The sequence below is a fragment of the Hippocampus guttulatus genome, chromosome 3, assembly GCF_054856545.1.
Source record: "Hippocampus guttulatus isolate MCC_2025c chromosome 3, RoL_Hgut_1.0, whole genome shotgun sequence".
NCBI classification, from domain to species: domain Eukaryota; kingdom Metazoa; phylum Chordata; class Actinopteri; order Syngnathiformes; family Syngnathidae; genus Hippocampus; species Hippocampus guttulatus.
Genome location: NC_141263.1, coordinates 2,493,110 through 2,512,582, shown reverse-complemented (window position 1 = coordinate 2,512,582; position 19,473 = coordinate 2,493,110). Strand labels below are relative to the sequence as shown.

Genomic DNA, 19,473 nt, shown 5'->3' with positions numbered 1-19,473 from the left:
AACAATGGACAGCAAAACAAAATACATTAAAAATACAACCGTCATGTCCAAAGTCATGGAAAGATTACAGCCCTAAACTATATCACAACAATTAAAAATTATGAAACAGAACAAACAAAACAAAACACGTATTTTGGATTTTTTTTTGCGCCTGAGAATGACAGTTGGCATTTGTACTTTCTTCTTTTTTCTCGATCGTTGCTGGGCTTATTATATGATAGTTGCTCAAATGTACAGTACGGTTAAATGTTTAAATCCAGCGTTTTCCACCACCGAGTAAGGTTGCAGGTCTGCAGCGATTAATCACCCGAAAACGTTCGTTACAGCTTTTGCGGGAGCTGAGGTCTGTGTAAATTTTATTGCAAATGAGGATGGACGAGTGATTTTGTTTGCTTCGTAGTCAAATCAACATCTTTGTGATGCCCCGGCGACAACGCGAACGTTATCGACGTAACTCATTGGGAAGGCAAAATATTTCCACGAGAGCGGCTTTAAAGTCCGGTGCTGCGTCTCTATCCTCCGAAGCTATCGAGCGGTATCATCTCCAATGTGCCGGGTCGTCTTGCCTTTGCACACCTCCCTAATGTTTGTAAACCTGGGAGGAGGCGACGAAGTATTGTCAATCCTCTTGTTGTATCCGAGGATTGAGACCATGACGTAATTTCGATCGGTGTCGAAATTGTGCCCCCACCCCCCTATTATATATATGTATATGTGTGTGTGTGTGTGTGAGTGTGTGTGTGTGTGTGTGTGTGCGTGCGTGCGTGTGCGCGTGCGTGCGTGTTTTAAAATACGATGTGTTGGAGAGTCATTTCAGTGAGTTCAATGGAGTGTAGTCTTGGAATGGAGTCTTGGAAAAAGACAAAACGTGCAAGTACGAACACGTCTATCGAGGAATGCCGACCTCATGAAGGACGCTGAAATTAGGTGATTACCGTATAAAATGATACAACGGTATCGTTTGGCCAAACAACCAACAACCTTTACACATTCCTTATTCGACAGTGGTTTAATTTTTTGAGCAACTCTGAGTAAAACGTTTGAGCAATTATCCTCTGCTTTTGGCCAATCGGCTACTCCCAGACAAGGTGTTCTGCATGTGTGGGAGGAGAATCTTTACCTGGGGAGTTCAGAAACACTTCCTCCTCCACCCTTTCTTTTTCTAGTCAGAAGTGTTCCCGGCAATAGCTGAAAATAGTCTTTGACATTTTGAAACAATTGAAATTGCTATCACGAGAGTGAAAAGGTAAATTCTCCGTGTACTGTTCATGGTTTACTGTGGAACCTAATTTTTTGTTTTCATCACACTTAAATATGACAGCCTCGGATCCATGAATCGTAAGGTAATTACTCATTTCCTGTATTTTCTGTCAAAATTTGATGATGCTGTAAAAAAAAATGTAGATATAAATATCGCTTAATTGGAGACCCAAAATTCTGCGCAGTGAGCACTAAAACAGAATGGAGCCATAACTGAAGTGAGAGATCACGAATGCGTTTCTTTACCATCGCATTTCTTCGTCCGATAATACTACGTCTACATATTATCAGCACAAGCAAATGTTATTAACAATTAGTTACAATTAGGATGTTTGACCTGATTTTATTTAACCACAACCATAATTATCAATCCTGTAGTTCCTTGCTTTGTTGGAATCTTTTCACATTGACCACTCACATGCCGGTACTGTCTCACGGATCGTTAAAATGCCTTTTTTTGGAGGTGTTGTTGACGTGAGAGCTTTTACATCTTGATGTCTGAAACACCTACGCACTTGCTGGTTTGGTGGTTTCTTCTCTCCTTTATTGCCTTTTGCAAGTGGGTGGTATCAGCTGGACTGTTGACGCTTCAGCACCGAAACACTGCAGCATTCCGTCAAATACCAAATAATAGCGTCCATAATATAGGAAACTTGACAACCAAGCACACTCCTGCGCGCGCGCACACACGCACACACACACACACACACACACACACACGAGGCGCGCGTGTATGCGCGGGTGTGTGCGTACATATTAAAAAAAAATTAAAAAAATAAATATATATATATACATTCTTAGCCGAAAATAACGACCATGTATAGTAAGGCGTTTTTAGACGAAAAAAACGACCATGTATAGTAAGGTGTTATATATATATATATATATGTATATAAACGCGAGTCGTTTGGCAGCCTTGTTTTTCCAAAATCGTGAGTGTTTGCACGCGGCCATGCGCGTCTCAGCCACAACGCAGGCGGGCGGTTACAAAAACCTGTGGGGCACACACTGAGATTACACGCTACAGTTGAGGAATAGATCTAGTTGGGGTCTTTGCTGTGCAGCCGATCAGGGTGTTATACGCAATGGAGTGCCAAGACACAATTGAGGATACTGGTAAGAGCGCATTTTTACTGCTTGTGCGTACGTACGCTCTTGTGCGCGCGCCTTTGTGTGCGAGCATCGTGTGCGTGCGTGCGGATGAATGTGTGAGATGGGGTCGGGGGGGTGGTGGGGTATTTGCTTTCAGGAACTAGATGGTTCCCTCTATCTTGACCTCCTCATCAGCATCGACTAATAGGTTACAATAGAAATGTCCACTAGCTCCTATCGTGTTTCATTCCATTCAAAGTAGGCTTATTTGGTCACAGTATTGTGTTTGACTAAATCCATATGTCCTGGAAGAGATTGAGATTTCATTCATTTGAGGGTGAGAGTCAACGTTTAATTTATACGGCAGCGGTACCGTGTGCACATGCACATTCACAGCAAGATTTTTATGTACATTACCAAAACGAAGAGTCTACTCAGCAATTGAAAGAGGCTTCACCAGGGTTTTTTTTTTGTTTTCATTGCCCTTCTCAGGATTTATTTTAACCCCACGTTCGTAAAATAGGGTAAATGAAATTAAACGTAAGTGGGGTGGGCATGCAAGCCGTGTCAAAACAAATATTTTGAGTCAAATCAATTCGTTTCTAATGTATACAGATTGAGAACAACAAAACAGGCATTTGTAGCAGATCACAGAATCACAAACAGCAAAATATGCATCTGTGGACTCTTTATTTCATCCATCCATTATCTGGACCACATAATATTTTATTTTTGTTTGTTTGTTTGTTTGTTTTTTTGTTTGTTTATTGAACATAAAACATATATACAGTAATAATTTGACAGAAAATAAGGTAGATAAAAAAAAGTAAAAAGAAAGAAATCAATCTTCATTCAACACAGTTATTATGTTCAAGGGAGTAGGAAGAAGTAAAAAACTTATCTAGTCCTACCCCGTATTTTAGTTTTTTAATGCTATTTAATGAAAAACAACCAATCAAACAAAATTAACTATTTGGGCAACTGATAGTTTTAATAGTGACATTGAAACGTTGACATCACTATTTGTATGTCAACTGGTTCCGTGTATTTCTTTGTCAAACACAATATTATCAAAGTAATCCAATATTAGCTTAATTTCTTTGTCTTTAACTGACAAAATTGACTGGTATGAAACCGGTTTGCACACAAATAATACGTAAATTCAGTGGGCAACTATCACAGGTGCATGTTTTGAAGACAATTTGAATACATAAAGATTTCACAGTGAGCTTCTCTGACCCATTGTGCTTCTGTTCATCCACTGCCATTTTGTACATATCCCCAGGATCTCTACAGTTTGCGGAAGCTGAAAATGTTTCAGTTGTTCCATGTTCTCATATTCACAAAAATGTCAAAATAAAGGCAGACAGATCTTCCTCTTTTCCTTTCGGCTTTTCTCCTCAGGGGTTGCCACAGTGAATCAGTTTCCTCCATCTCACCCTGTTTTGTGCATCCTCTTCTCTCCCGCCAGCTACCTTCATGTTATCTTTCACTACATCCATAAACCTCCTCTTTGGTCTTCCTCTCAGCCTCCTGCCTGGCAGTTCACGACTCAGCATCCTTCTCTGTCCAAACCATATCAGTCTGGCCTCTCTGACTTTCTCTCCAAAACCTCTGACATGAGTTGTCCCTCTCATGTACTCATTTCTGATCCTATCCAACCTGGTCATGCCCAAAGAGAACCTCAACATCTTCATCTCTACTACATCCAGCTCTGACTACTGTCTTTTCTTAAGTGGCACTGTCTCCAGTCCAAACAGCATGGCTGGTCTCACCGCAGGTTTATACACCTTTCCTTTCATCTTACCTGAAACTCTTCTATCGCACATCCCACTTGACACTTTTCTCCAGCCGTTCCAATCGCCTGTTCATGCTTCTTCATCTCTTTTCCACACTCTCCATTGCCCTGGACAGTTGAACCCAAGTACTTAAAATCCTCCACCTTCTTTATCTCTTCTCCCTGTAACCTCACTCTTGTACTTGGGTCCCTCTCATTCACACACATGAACTCCATCTTGCTTCGACTGACCTTGATTCTTCTCCTTTCCAGGGCAAACCTCCAACTCTCTAGTTTCTCCTCCACCTTTTGCCTGCTCTCACTACAGATCACAATGTCATCTACAAACATCATAATGCATGGAGATTCCTGTCTGACCTCATCTGTCAGCCTGTGCATCACCATAGCAAATAAGAAGGGGCTCAGAGCTGACCCCTGGTGAAGTCCCACCTCCGCATTGAATTCTTGAGTCACACCTACAGCACACCAACAGCACACCTCACCACTGTCTGACAGTCATCATACTGTACATGTGCACCGCTCTAACATACTTTTCTCTCACCACAGACTTCCTCATAAAATACCACATTTCTTCTCTGGGCACTCTGTCATACGCTTTCTCCAGATCTACAAAGACACAATGCAGCTCTCGCTGGCTTTCTCTGTACTTCTCTATCAACATCCTTAGAGCAAATACTGCATCTGTCGTACTCTTTTTTTTGGCATGAAACCATATTGCTCACAAATGCTAACTTTTGCTTTTCATCTGGCTTAAACTACCGGTACTCTTTCCCATAGTTTAATTTCATTTCAAAGCCAGGCCGATAAATAACGAAAAACAACTTTGCAGTCCTGATTGCCACTTAGGTCTATCTGTAGACCAGGGAATTGAGCTTCCTGTGTAAAATATTACTTTTGCCCTCACAACTCGATCCATCCATCCGTCATCCAAACCCCTATTTGTGGCAAGGGTTGCGGATGTGCTGAAGCCTATCCCAGCTGTCTTCGGGCAGTAGGCAGGGAACACCCTGAAGTAGTTGCCAACTAATCGCAGGGCACATAGACAAACAAGCATTTGCACTCACAATCACACCGAGTGTTCAATCAACCTACCATGCTTATTTTGGGAATGTGGGAGGAAACCGAAGTACCCAGAGAAAACCCATGCAGTCAAAGGCAGAACATGCAAACTCCACACAGGAAGGCTGGAGTCCTGATTCAAACCCTGGACCTCTGTACTGTGAGGCGGATGTGCAAATAGGGCGTCACGACTTCAACAATGCAAATTGCACATTATTTTATAGGATTCCTGAGCCTTTAGAATCTTCACTTTATTTCCGCTTATGACATCTCATAACACACAGTTAATTTACAAAGGGGATAGGAAAGATTGAAGTCATGTTGATTTGTATGTCCCTTAATCACTCAAAGGGCCCAAGCATCAACAATCCATTCACAAATTGTGGCGCAACACACCCGGCGCTGCCTCCCAGGCTTAGTAAAGCTGTGTTGGCCATCGCTCCCACACCGCACGCAACTTCGCTTTGGCCGTTTCTGTCCATTACCATGGCAACCAAGCACAAGAGTAAAAGCCGTCGCGCCCTGTTGTGCGTATTGCTACTGGTCCGTTTCTTCTCTTCAGTGTGTTCACCGGGATGTCGAAAGTGAGCAGCATCTCATCCATATTGGTGATGTGGTTGGGCTGGATGTGTATGTCAGCAATGTTTTTGTCGTATTTCAAAATGACAACTATGCTTATTTCCCATCACTTGCTAAAGTCCAAGTGGGTATGTAGGAATGTGGGAATTGGTTGAGAGAACAGTCGGTAATGGAAGCAGAGTGGCAGAATAAAGGCTTAAGGCCTCAGAGAAAGCATCTTGATTTAATGTAACGCTGAACATTACAATTTTGACTGCAGTAGGAGCGAAAAATTGCCATATTTTCCTTGTAATCCGCCAGATGTTGCTGCGCCACATTGGTCGTTGCTCCGGTAGGTAGATGCCTCTCTTTCATAAAACAAAAGCACCAAACAACATGGATTAGTGTATTTTGAATTCTCTCGTGGCTGCTCGATTCCTCTGCGTAACTGATAGCTTTCAGTTTAACCTGTGCTTCGTAAGCGTGTCTCTTCGTAGGTGACATTTTCAGGATGTTATTTTGCACAATGCATGTACTGGCATCTCCTGGAGTGTGCCTTTAGCTTCCTCATTCCCGCCCATCCTTCCCACTTTAACGTCCGCATGCTGTCCTCAGTTGCATCCACCTTGATTCTGTATAAGCAATTTGTCGGCACAACACTCTGTCAAATGGCCCCGTTATAGAAGTCACACAAAAGCATTCACAGATTTTGGAATTTGGTGCATACACAAGGTGAACCGCATTGTTCGGTGCCATTTTGGAGAATACTGAAAACATTTATGTGCGTCTTATGGTTGTGAAAATACGGTACTTTTATCAAAACAGTGGTGTCCTGAAACAAGTGCAACATCTCAATTTTTTTTATTCAGGTTCATAAGCAAAAATTATATGAACTGCTTATCCTCACGAGGCACGCAGGCATCCTGGGGCATACCCCAGCTGTCTTTGGGCAGTAGGTGGGGTACCCCCTGAACAATTACAAAATGAAAAACCCTTCAGGAAAATATTGTCCATCCCTGAGAGCCCATTCAATGAGAAAACAAAAAGTAAGTTCATTACACTTTTTATGAAGCAAATTCCGACTTGAAATATTGTCCCTAAAACATTGTCAGAATTATTTTAACCCTTCACATTAAATTTAAGTCATAAATTTATTTTGAATCTCTTTGGATGAATCATCGAATGTTTCAAGGACACTAGATTAAATCTCATGAGGGGGTTCAATAGATTCTGACCACTTTAGACTTTTAGACACTTAGAGAAAGAAAGTAATCAAAAATAGCGGGCTGCCTGTTGTGTTCAGGGTATGTCCCCAAGAGACTTTTGTGTAGGTTTGGGTCGTTACATATGCTGACCAATTTTTATCGACTCAAGTGAAACATAGAACCACGGCTGCTTTGTTAAAAACTTTGAAGAGGGTGCAAGTGAGCCATTTCTTTATTTCTTTATTAATTTTTACAATTACACAGTAACTCTCTCTCAAAAAAAAAACTTTTTTGCCAGGCATGATGTCATGGTTTCACGAATCTTAAGATCATCAAAATCAGCATGTGACATGGCAAACAGCGTGTCATGATGGCAACAGCATTTGATGAAATAATGCTTGCTTTTAACTCAGTAAATGCCAGCCATTTGCGGCACAGAAAACCTTCTGAGTGCTAGCCATTTTAGAGGATTTTGAAGGCCCACAGAATATTGTGTTCAATGGCTATATAAACTTGGAACCCACAAAAATAAAGATTAGATGCTCTTCTTTCATCAGAGGTTTTTTTGTATCATTTGTCAGTAATATGCAGAAGAACATATGCAAGTTTAACTGAAAATCCTGTTTCTGGGATACAAAACAAAAAACAAAACAGAAATAGAGAGTTTTGTGGAAAGAGGTCTTTCATTACTTCAACTTTATGACAGCTCAAATAAATATACAATGATTTTTTTCTAAAGAAAACAACCCAAAAATTTATAAAAAAACATTTAGATGTCAAAAATCAATAGACTTTCAAGTATCTAAAATTTTATCATTTGCCCAAACTTTGTGAACATTGTGCTACAATATATGCAAGTGTGTTTGTGTGTGTGTGTGTGTGTGTGTGTGTGTGTGTGTCTGGTAATACCATAAGATTTGAGGTTATCCTCACGAGACTATTATCTATGTAAAACACAAATCCATCCATTTTCCGATCCACTTATCCTTTCAAGGGTGCAGGAGTCTATCCCAGCCGTCTTCAGGCAGTAGGCGGGGGACACCCTGAACTGGTTGCCATCCAATCGCAGTGCACACACAGACAAACAACCATCTGCACTCACACTCACACCTCGGGACAATTCAGAGAGATCAATCAGCATCCCATGCATGTTTTTGGAATGTAGGAGGAAACTGGAGTACCTGGAAAAAACCTGCGCAGGCACAGGGAGAACATGCAAACTCCACACAGGGAGGCCGGAGCTGGAATTGAACCGGTACCTCTGCACTGTGAGGTCGATGTGCTAACCACTGGACCACTGGTCCGCCCTCTATGTGAAACCAAAAGTATCAATTATTGTCTGAAGTGCTGGGGTAAGTGGTCCATTCGGGAGAAAAGCCAGTCTGAGGCTAAATCACTGAATGATAAAACAGCAACGAGGCTGTGGGTCGCATAACAAGAACTAGAAAGTTTTAAAGGCCTTGTTTGATCAAAGACTGAGTTTGATAGCACAGTCAGGAGTAAAGGCTACACCCGCACCCTTTTTACATACATGTGATCTCACTAAGTTTGGAGTTGAGGTTAATATTACCGGAATCTTAGTCGTAAAATTAACAAGATTGTGTTTTCTGGGTCCCGTATTGTAGTTCGAGCAACGACAGTAAAGGTGTGATGGGAGGTTACAAAATGTACGAATCTGATCTTTTTGTCAGCTCTGGAGTACTTTCACTGGAAGTAGAAACTGTATCATCATTGTGACAGAACAATGAAGAATGCCCAAAGTATAAAACATGTCAGTATGCAACACAGCAATAGGTAGTGTATCAGTGTGTTGAGTCTGACATTCAAGTCAGAATCAGAATCATCTTTATTGGCTAAGTATGTAGAACACAAAAGGAATTTGTCTCCGGTAGTACAGGCTGCACTAGTATCATCATAAACAAGGACATGACAAATAAGTATGGAAGGACATTCCCTCATGTAAGTGTACCGTTGTGCGGTGGTACCACCCGATGACAGCGAGTGATCAGTGGTAGAATACAATACTACAACAGTTGTACAGTTGGTGCAGAAAGTCATTGCACCATTTTAAAGTGACCAGTAGCAGTATTTGTGGTACAACAAGTGTGCAACTATGCAGATGTCCTTGAGCGCTTTAAAGTGTCTGGTGCTGTGGAATATAGATCAGTGACAATGGTTCAAGTGAGTACAGAGCTAGAGCGACAATGATTATAGCGGTAATTAATAAATTATAAAAATAATTATAGCGGCTCTTCCACAGGGTTGTGCAAAATTGCAAAGAGCGACTATACAGGTAGATTTTGGCGACTGTTTAGGGAGTTAATGGCTTGAGGGACGAAGCTGTTTAAGTGACTGCTGGAATTGGTGTGCATGGATCGGAAGCGCTTGCCTGAGGGGGGAGTAGCTGGAAAAGGTGGTGGGCAGGGTGCAGGAGCCCAGTAGGATTTTCCGTGCCCTTGTCTTGGTTCTGCCGGTGTGCAAGTCCTCAAGAGTGGGTAGGGGTTTTTTCCGCCGTCCTAACTGTCCGTTGAAGTCGGATTTTGTCATTTTTTGTGGCAGCCCCAAACCAAACCGTGATGGAAGTACACAGGATTGATTCAATGACTGCTGTGTAGAACTGTCTGAGCACCTCCTGTGGCAGGCCATGCTTCCTCAGCAGACTCAGGAAGTACATCCTCTGCTCGGTCTTTTTCAGGATGGAGTTGCTGTTGACCTCCCACTTCATGTCCTGGGAGATTGTGCTTCCCAGAAACTTGAAGGTCTCGACTGTTGACACAGGGCAGTTGGATAGTGTGAAGGGCAGCTGTGGTGAAGGATGTTTCCTGAAGGCCATGATTATCTCTACCGTCTTGAGCATGTTCAGCTGTAGGTTGTGTTGGCTGCACCAGAGCTCCAGCTGCTCCACTTCTTGTCGGTACGCAGACTCATCGCCATCTTTGATGAGACCGATAACTGTCGTGTCATTTGCGAACTTTATGAGTTTGACGGGTGGGTGTGTTGAGGTGCAATCGTTCGTGTCGAGGGAGAAGAGCAGTGGAGAAAGGATGCATCCCTGCGGGAATCCAGTGCTAGTGGTGCGTGTTGATAATGTTGTTCTTCCCAGCATTCCCAGCTTCACGTGCTGTGTCCGTTTGGGGGTGAGGAGTTCCGGGATGATGGCGTTGAACGCATAGCTGAAATCCACAAACAGGATCCTTGCATAGGTCCCTGTGTTTTCAAAGTGCTTGAGGATGTCGTGCAGCCCTATGTTGACTGCATCCTCCACAGACCTGTTTGTCCAAGAGGAAAACTGAAGAGGGTCCAGCAGGGGTCCGGTGATGTTCTTTCGGTGGTTCAGCACAAGGCGTTCAAAGGACTTCATGACCACAGACGTCAGGGTGACAGGCCTATCGTCGTTCAGTTCTGATGATGGTAGACTGTTTGAAGCAGGATGGGACCTCACCCAGCTGCAGGGATCTGTTGAAGACTTGTGTGAAGACCGGAGCCAACTGGTCAGTGCAGAATTTCAGTCAGGAGGGGGACACTTTGTCAGGCCCCGCAGATTCTTAATCTTCTGCTGCTTGACGAGCTGTCTCACATCCTGTTCGTGGATCTGTAGGGCAGAGAATGAGGGTGGAGGCGTGGATAGAGTCGTTTCTGGTAGAGGTGGGCAGATGTGGGAATTGGGGGTGTCCTTTTCAAATCGGCAAAAAAACATATTTAGTTCATCAGCCAGACCCTACGTAGGAAGCTGTTTGTGTTTAATTCTAGCAGAGCATTAGCCTCCACGCCAGTTCTTACAGGCTCTCTAATCACATGCAACCCGGTCTGCTTTATTGTAGACTGTCATGGAAAGCTCAAACAGTCATCTATGTTTCTAAAAGGAGTGATGGCAGCTAGTCGGAGTGAAGGCTGTCCAACCTCAGCAGTTCAGGTCAGAAAGAGGGCCAGTTGTCTACAAACTACGTCCCTGTTCTCTACAAAAACTAGCCAGCCATCGCTTAAGGTAGAAGAATATGATAAATCTCTCATCATTGCTTCTCACAGGCAAGGGGCCAGAGACAATTACTCAATGCCGACTCATCTTTCTGGCTCTTTCTTGCAATTCCTAGCTATGTTCTTCTTTGTGATCTCTGATTGTCTCATCCTAGTGTCATTGGAGCCGACGTGTATCACTATGTCCGAGTAGCTACTGTTGTTAGCATTTCGCTGGTGTCCATTCCTGTCTTGGTACCTGGAATATACATTCCTGTGGCTGGGTGTTTAAGCTTAATATTACGGGTGGTGGAGTCACCGATAACTAAAGTGTGGGAGCCAGCAGACTGAGGTGGAATGAGATTACGATGCATCACCCCGATTAGCAAGATGCTCAATGCTAATGCTAACCAGACTAGTAGTCTGGCTACACCCCACACAACTGCTGTGTTGGCCATATCTGTCATGTTCATGGTGGTGGAGGACCCCAAAAAGCAGGCAGGAAGGAAGAGCAGGGTAAAGTTGACAAATTGTATTTAAACACAGAGAAAACTAAATCCTAAACAAAAAAAGGCCCGGTTGTACTTTTCATCTAGATCATAGGTGTCAAACTCAAGGCAACAAACAAAAGAATCCAAAGTAGCAAACCAACACCGTGACTGAAGCAAAAAACAATCAATAACAGAAACATTAACGAAACACGACAGAACAAACAAACATGACAGAAACAAATATGACAGAACAAACAATGACCTGACACTGAGTGATTGTGCCGGGAGTCCTTTTAAGCAACTAATGACATAATAACCAACAGGTGTGCAGCTGCAGATGGAGCCCTACAGTGCCACCTGTTGGCCACAAACAGAACCATGACAATCAATATCTACAGTCACCACATTATTCTGCTATAGATGGCCAATTCTGGTGGAAAAAAGAAGCAAAATGGGTTCTGCTTTGACAGGGAAGGAAGAGTGGAGTCTAGTTCATCTGCGGTGTCAGACTTTACTCGAGAGAAATGTCTTGGGAATTTGGGACCGTGTGCTTGCAAGAAGGTTGCTGCAGGCCATTGATCACATCAACCGAAATAATGCACAGGCCAAACAACATGTATTTCAGACATTGTAAAGAGATTGTGTACAACCTAATGTGGCGTAAATAGGCAAATTATTTAATTAATTAATTGCAGCTCAAAGCTAATGCCTGCATTAAGATTGAGCTCCTCTCGCTCTATGTTTGTTTTGGATTAACTTTAAAATGTTAAACAGAAAAAAAGCCATTTTGAATCAGTCTTATGTATATGAAGGAGCTACAATTGGATAGTAGATTTGAAAAGAATATTGAAAAGAATAAGAAGAAAGAAGAGAAACTTTTATTTGTCTCACAATGGACAAATTCGTAATTTACAACAGCAAAAATTATGAAAAAGAGAAAGTAGAAAAACAAAAGTATTTGCATGCGCAAAAAAACAAATTAAAAAACATTTTTAAAAATGGACTGTACACAGTACAGAGTGAAAAAAATATATAAGCATAAATGCCAATGCAAAGTGGCTGTGCTATTTACAATGGGTGAGTGGGGGGTGAGTCCAGGTTTTCACGTGTGAAAGGGGGTTATTAAATCGTTCCCCATGGGCAAGTTTATCTCGTCTATCAGTGTCTGTCCTATTTCAGAGTGTGTCAATCTTTCTGAAACCAGAGAGGAGTGCGTCTTGGTGTATTCTCGTGGTCTGAATTAAAAGAGGGGGTCAAAAGGTGATGGCAAATGTCTGCCAAAGGCATTGTAGCCGAATAATCAGCATGTGTTCATTGGAAAGGTAAACAGTTATGTTCACTGAAAGAAAGGTGTCTTGTTCTATTTCACCCTCGGGACAACTGGGGTGTTTGTGCTTCTCGTCTCTGAATGCAAAGTGGGACCTTTCAATTCCCAAGTCTTCGTGTAGCTTGTGTTTAAAGCGAGATGGTGGAGACCCAAAGGAAAGTGCATGTGTTGTTGGATCATTTCATTTACACTGAAAAAAAAACAATATAACAAATCTTCATCAGAAAGCCATGGACATTATTGAAGTATGAATGAGAGCGGCGTGGAGACTTCCTTTTTCCCAGGAGTCAGATTTGTCCCATGCAATGTTCCTGTGGAGGTCACTGAAAAGTCAGTAAATGTGTTTTGTACACCTCTTGTAATTGATTTCCAGTCCTGGAGATGTGTCCAGTATGTGGAATCAGAAGAGAGGTTTCTGAAAATGACTCCCCAATATGTTAATCTCTTATATCAGCATCTATCTGATTGAAATGTAGCAGTTTTCCTGAACAAAGGCAGAAGAGTGTCTTGTGGCCACCCTGGTGTGAGATGTAGGAGGTGGGTCACTACATATGTGTTAGAATTTGAATCCAGTGTCTCTAGATCAGTGGTTCTTAATCTTGTTTGAGGTACTGAACCCAACCAGTTCATATGCACATTCACCAAACCCTTCATGAGTGAAAAATAAAAATGTGATTTTTTACAAACGCAGATATTAAAAACAGAAAACAAGTCAACACAATTAGTCGAAGAATAAAGTACAAGGTTTTTAATTGTGCACGAAATGAAGCAGCCAGTGATGGCCAAGCGGGCGTGTCATAACTGGCGGTAATTGACATGTTGAGTCCAGTGGTCTTAACCTCCATGGCAGAGGCTCTGTCGAACCCCTGAGACTGATTCACCGAACCCCTGGGGTTCGATCAAACCCAGGTTAAGAACCACTGCTCTAGATATTTTGAAAAAGGTGGGGTTTCCTTTGATATGATACCTATGATGTAATTTATTCAAAAGACACTGGTGATGAGTCTAAAAAAAATGGTATGTATTTTAAAACTGAATGGATTTTTTTTTCACCATTGTTTGGAAAAGACACAGATTTTAAATCCATCTTTCTCTACCTTTCTAAGGTTCTCCCATACTGAAGACAGACAGCCCCAAAGTTGAGGAGCTCTGCATTATGCGGAGGAGTGACAACTATTCGACAGTTCCTTGTGAAGAGAAGAACCTTGATATGGACAGCACAAAGGGGCGGAGTGACTCCATAGTAGGAAACTGCATCTGTTTTATTATACGAAAAGGAAAAATTATTGAATTGAATTGAATTGAATACAACTTTATTGTCAAATGTGCTGTACGTATGTGTAACATACAGCACAGATGAAATTTGTGTGTGAAATATGATGGTGGTATTTTTAAGTGTGATGACTAATGTACAACAGTGGTAATCAATCCTTGAAAACTTAACAATTTCTGTTTTATGAAATTGATTTAAAAAATACACACTTGAAAAAAATCAAAATGTTTCTTTCCATTTGACATTCATTAAAAAACACAACAACACCATGGGAATACAATAAAACAATAGACCAAGGGTGATGCGCAGAGTTGTAGAAACCTAAAGAGCAGGGGTGTCGAACAAATTTTTGTTGTGGGTCACTTTGGAGTGACGTCTTCCCTTGGAGGGCCGCGACAACAGAGAAACCGAATAAATGTTTATTCATGTCTCTCTCTCTCTCTCTCTCTCTCTCTCTCTCTCTCTCTCTCCCTATATATATATATATATATATATATATATATACTGTACATATATATATTAGAGCTGTCAAATGATTAAAATATTTAATCTAATTAAAAATGAAACTGTCATAATTAACTCTAATTCACTAAAAATTAATCGTGATTACTCACACATTTTTTATCGTTTCTGAATTTCCTTTTATATTTTTTTGTCCTATTTTTCCCCATTTTAATACTCTCATCAGCATAGAATCATGAATCAGTTTTCTATATGCAAAATGCAAATATTTACTGAAATAACAATTTCGATTTTCAATTTCACATGAACATTTTTCACTTGGAGCAGTTATTCACACATAATCTCTCACACAATATTACTGTCCATCACCAACAGTGAAAAAAATATTTTGTCACACAACAGCTGCTTGAACAGCTCCTTTTATGGAATCAAAACAGAGCAATATAACATTATAAAGTGCACATCTAAGGTAAACTAGAACTCAGCCTATAGTGGATTTAAGCCATGGTTTTCGTTTTTCTCAAGTTTGCTTTGAACACAGCAGTCAGGCTATGTTGATTCTGTTGGTCCTTCTTGCGTGGAAGTCTTTCTACAGTTTTGTGTAGACATCATTTCGGATGACTACACTTGGTTCGATGACAACACTGGAGACGTTTTATTTTCAGTGTTTTCGCGAGGTCGCTACCACTGCACCGCTGAACTCTCGACTTGCCTCAGCGCACCGTCACTGTCAGACGAACACAGAGAATCTCCACCCACTCTATTTATATGGACACGGAACACTGTAACCTTCCACACAAAATAGTTCCAAACAAGTAACAATCGCGTCAGTGGCATACATCGTATACCTGTATGGTACAGGTAACTTTGGTCTTGTCAGTGGAGCAATCTGGCAACTTTTTAAAAGTAAACTTTCCATTCATAAACTCTTTAAGTATCCATTTTCGGTGTCTCGCGATGCCATGGCTGGCAAAACAAAGTGCGTGGACCTATGCAGCGCACTTGTTGTTTTGTTTCTGGTTTATTTATAGAGCAACGTTAACATCCGCTGTGACGTGTTCCACGTTAATCTCGCGAAAAAAAAATAGAATCCAGTTAAAATTCATTTAAATTAATGCCAATAAAAACGCGCTAAACTGACAGCTCGAGAATAAATATAAATATAAGCATATTAAAAATAGGTGAGTGGGGGTGAGTCCAGGTTTTAGGGACCATCTACTCAATAGCCTGACGGCAGTCGGCAGGGACAAGCAGCAGTACCTCTCCTTCTCGCAACGCGGGTGTATCAGTCTCTGGCTGAAGGAGCTGCCGAGTGCTGTCAGGGTGGCCTGGAGAGGGTCGGAGGGTCTGTACATCATAGCTGTTGGCTTAGCTAGCATCCCCCTGTTGCCAACCTCCTCCAGAGTGTCCAGGGAGCAGCCCAGGACAGAGCAGGCCCTCCTGACCAGTCGGTCCAGTCTCTCTCTGACCTGGACTGAGATGCTGCCTGACCAGCAGACTATGCCATAATGAATGGCTGAGGCCACCACAGAGTCAAAGAAGGTCTTAAAGAGTGACCCCTGAACTCCAACAGACCTCAGTTTTCTGAGCAGGAAGACGTCTGCCCCTTCCTGATCAGAGCGTCTGTGTTGTTAGATGTTTATTGTTGAGAAGAACACCCAGGTACTTGTAGGAGGTCACCCTCTCTATCAGGGGTGCCCAAACTTTTGGACCGAAGGTCGACTTTTCGATCAACGAACCTCCTGCGATCGACCCGTTACTGCGCACGCACACCATGATGAACAACAGCCTGACAAGCAGCCATGCGATGCACTTTGGCAGCTTGTAAACTATCGCATCGTATCGTACTCAGCCTATAGTGGATTTAAGCCATGGTTGCATAATTTGCTTTGAACACAGCAGTCAGGCTATGTTGGTTCTGTTGGTCCTTCTTGCGTGGAAGTCTTTCTACAGTTTTGTGTAGACATCATTTCGGATGACTACACTTGGTTCGATGACAACACTGGAGACGTTTTATTTTCAGTGTGTTCGCGAGGTCGCTACCACTGCACCACTGAACTCTCGACTTGCCTAAGCGCACCGTCACTGTCAGACGAACACAGAGAATCTCCACCCGCTCTATTTATATGGACACGGAACACTGTAACCTTCCACAAAAAATAGTTCCAAACAAGTAACAATCGCGTCAGTGGCATACATGGTATACATGTATGATACAGGTAACTTTGGTCTTGTCAGTGGAGCAAGGCTCCCTGCTCTTTATTCACCAGAGGCTCATCAACCTAGTCTCTTATTTCTCTCCCGAAACAGTGTCTTCTCCCGCTTGGTGTACTTAGCCTTCTCCGCTACGTACAATCTCTGTACACAGCTTGTAATGGAGGCTCTCGCTGGCAATCCGTAGTGGAGTCGTTAGACGCAATGCGAATGATTTCAGCTTCAATCGAGCTGTGGACAATGTTGACAGGCTTGCATGCAGTAGCCATACATTTAGCTATGGCTTTAGCAAATTTGTTCTTCGTCGTGTCATCCATTTTCTTCGCTTTGAAATGATCCATAGCTGTCTGTCTTAGACGAGGGGGCGGAGTAGCCACGTCAGCTGTGTGCTTGGCCATTAAGTGGTATTTCAGACTCGACGTGCTATGATGATAGCTCAGTTTACGACTGCAAAACATCCAGGTAACTTTGGTCTTGTTAGTGGAACAATCTGGCGACTTTTTAAACGTAAACTTTCCATTCATAAACTCTTTAAGTATCCGTTTTTGGTGTCTCGCGCTGCCGTGGCTGGCAAAACAAACGTGCGTGGACCTGTGCAGCGCATTTGTTGTTTTGTTTCTGGTTTATTTATAGAGCAACGTAAACTCCGCTGTGACGTGCGCCGCGTTAATCTCGCGAGAAAAAATTGAATCCCGTTAAAATTCATTTAAATGAATGCCAATATAAATGCGCTAAACTGATAGCTCTAACATATGTATATATATATAAAACTGTTTCGATTGGGTGAAAATACTGAAGTGAGAATTTTTTTTATTTTAGGGTTTTTTTGTGTGTGTTCTGATAATAAAAATGTTGACTTTTTGATAAGTGGGAATATTTGGCATCAGTAGGAATAAGATGAACAGTTTGGATCATTTGAATTTGTTCAACAATGTTGAAATTAAAGGAAATTTGTGCATGGACATTCTTCCTGGTGGGACATGGCTGAATTTTACAATGCTTTTTACAATGAATTCAAGAAATCAGTGTGTGTATGTAATTGGGATTACAATACCTGTGTAAAAAAATTGAATAACAATTCAGCAAACAAAACCTATTGCTCACTGAATTATTTTCTTTCTTTCCTTCAGCCAATGAAAACTCTTGATGCTGAAGACAGAGCACCTTTGTGCCCTCGGTTAGGTCCTTACTTTGCTGATGGCCAGCGGCGAGTGGACTATGTGCTTGCTTACCACGTCCAGAAACCCGGCAACATTCATCGAAAATCACCCAAGTTTGGAGATGACAACTTCATTCGCCGGCTTCGACGTAGTTTGAGCATCAGAAGCAGCCGTGCACCTTTGCAGCCCGAAGAAGACCCGGAGATTGCTGCCCAAGATAACAAGCGATTCAAGCGGGAAGAATTTGAGGACAACCTCAGAGAGACTGGGTTGGAATTGGAAACGTCTGCTGAGGTAAGAAAAACCTGTTTGCATGAAGTGCAAGTCACAATTTGCATACAAATGAAATAGTGTTGGTTTCACAAATGTACCATAGTATAATAATAAAATTGACTCGTACAGTATTTAATATGATCCTGTATTCATGAATATGCAAGGCTCAAAATAAGTTTTTATCCCACGGAGCTGAAGCAAGGGTTTGATGAAACAATAAAAAATTGAATAATCCGACGCTGAGTGTTCTAAATGACAGTCCTTTAGTCGTGGCGTAATTTGATGTGAGACAGTTGTGCCTCTGAAGGGAAACGCCAACCGCTCCATTTGGAACTCAGACACAAACAAATGGAACATATCAGGTAGCACCATTAGCTAATACTAAGCAGTGCAGTCAATTAATGTGAATGTGAATGGTATTGAATATTTTATTATTTGGAAAAAAATATTTTTGCTTGGATAAATTGCAATTATGAATACAAAATAGAAAGTAACACATTTCACTTCATGACGTCATTTCAATATACAGTATATATATACACAGTATATAATATTTTTTTTATTTCTTAAATGGATTCTTTTCATGCCCCATCTCGGCGTTTGGGGTCCGGAGGTGTGTTAACTTCAGTCTAACTCATTGTGCTAACAAAAGACCCGCCGACTTTGCTGTCTGCTGGAATTATCTCAAGTTATCATCACTGATGTATCGGTATTACCTTTGAACCGTTCCAGTTATCTAACTATCTGCGAATGTCCCAGAGGTGTAAGAGTTGGGAGATCGTAGAGAGGGCATTACATTTGGCCATCTGTCTGCTTCACACAGGCTTTTAGATTAAATTGTTGGCTCGGGGCTGACTATATGTGGAAAATAAAATGAAAGACATGTTCTGTAATTCTTGATCTTTCAGGTATTTTGATGAGTGTGTCAAAGTCACCATTAGATTGTGAAAATATAAACACGTAATATTCCTCCAAAGGAGGAAAATACATATTGCGTTGTTTGGGACAATTTTAAATATTTCTCAGGTGTTTTAATATCATGTCAGTTGAAATGTATAAAAAAGAAAACGATTTAACCAATTATGTTTTAATATACACAGTAAAGTCTACTTTGTGCCTGGCTGTTTACTTCTATTTGTGGTAGAACAGTGTCAAGTGTGATCTCAAAACATTTAAACTTATGGACACGGCAGTTTGTGTGTATGAGGTTTATGGACACAACTCCAAACAACTCCACTGATCAATCAAGTTAGTGCTGCTTCATTAAGATAGCACCATTAGCTAATACTAAGCAGTGCAGTCAATTAATGTGAATGCAGCTTTTTGTGTGTGTGTGTGTGTTAAGTC

The 19,473-nt window shown here is 41.6% G+C and overlaps 1 protein-coding gene and 1 pseudogene across 3 annotated transcripts in view; one reads left to right on the top strand and one right to left on the bottom strand.

Annotated features, from left to right (window-relative positions):
* The first annotated feature begins 1,154 nt into the window (after positions 1–1,154).
* The window catches only part of ano1a (anoctamin 1, calcium activated chloride channel a), a 68,810-nt gene continuing 50,491 nt past the window's right edge, over positions 1,155–19,473 (top strand). For 2 of the 3 annotated variants that reach the window (XM_086106213.1, XM_086106212.1), the window contains exons 1-3: positions 2,252–2,376; positions 13,851–13,987; positions 17,824–18,147. In XM_086106213.1, the coding sequence (XP_085962339.1) occupies positions 2,346–2,376; positions 13,851–13,987; positions 17,824–18,147 (492 nt within the window). In that variant the 5' untranslated portion in view covers positions 2,252–2,345. Of the gene's footprint in view, positions 1,247–1,321; positions 1,344–2,251; positions 2,377–13,850; positions 13,988–17,823; positions 18,148–19,473 lie in introns of those variants that run through there. The other variant, XM_086106214.1, reaches the window with a different exon arrangement.
* Positions 10,887–12,033, bottom strand: LOC147207105 (uncharacterized; annotated as a pseudogene).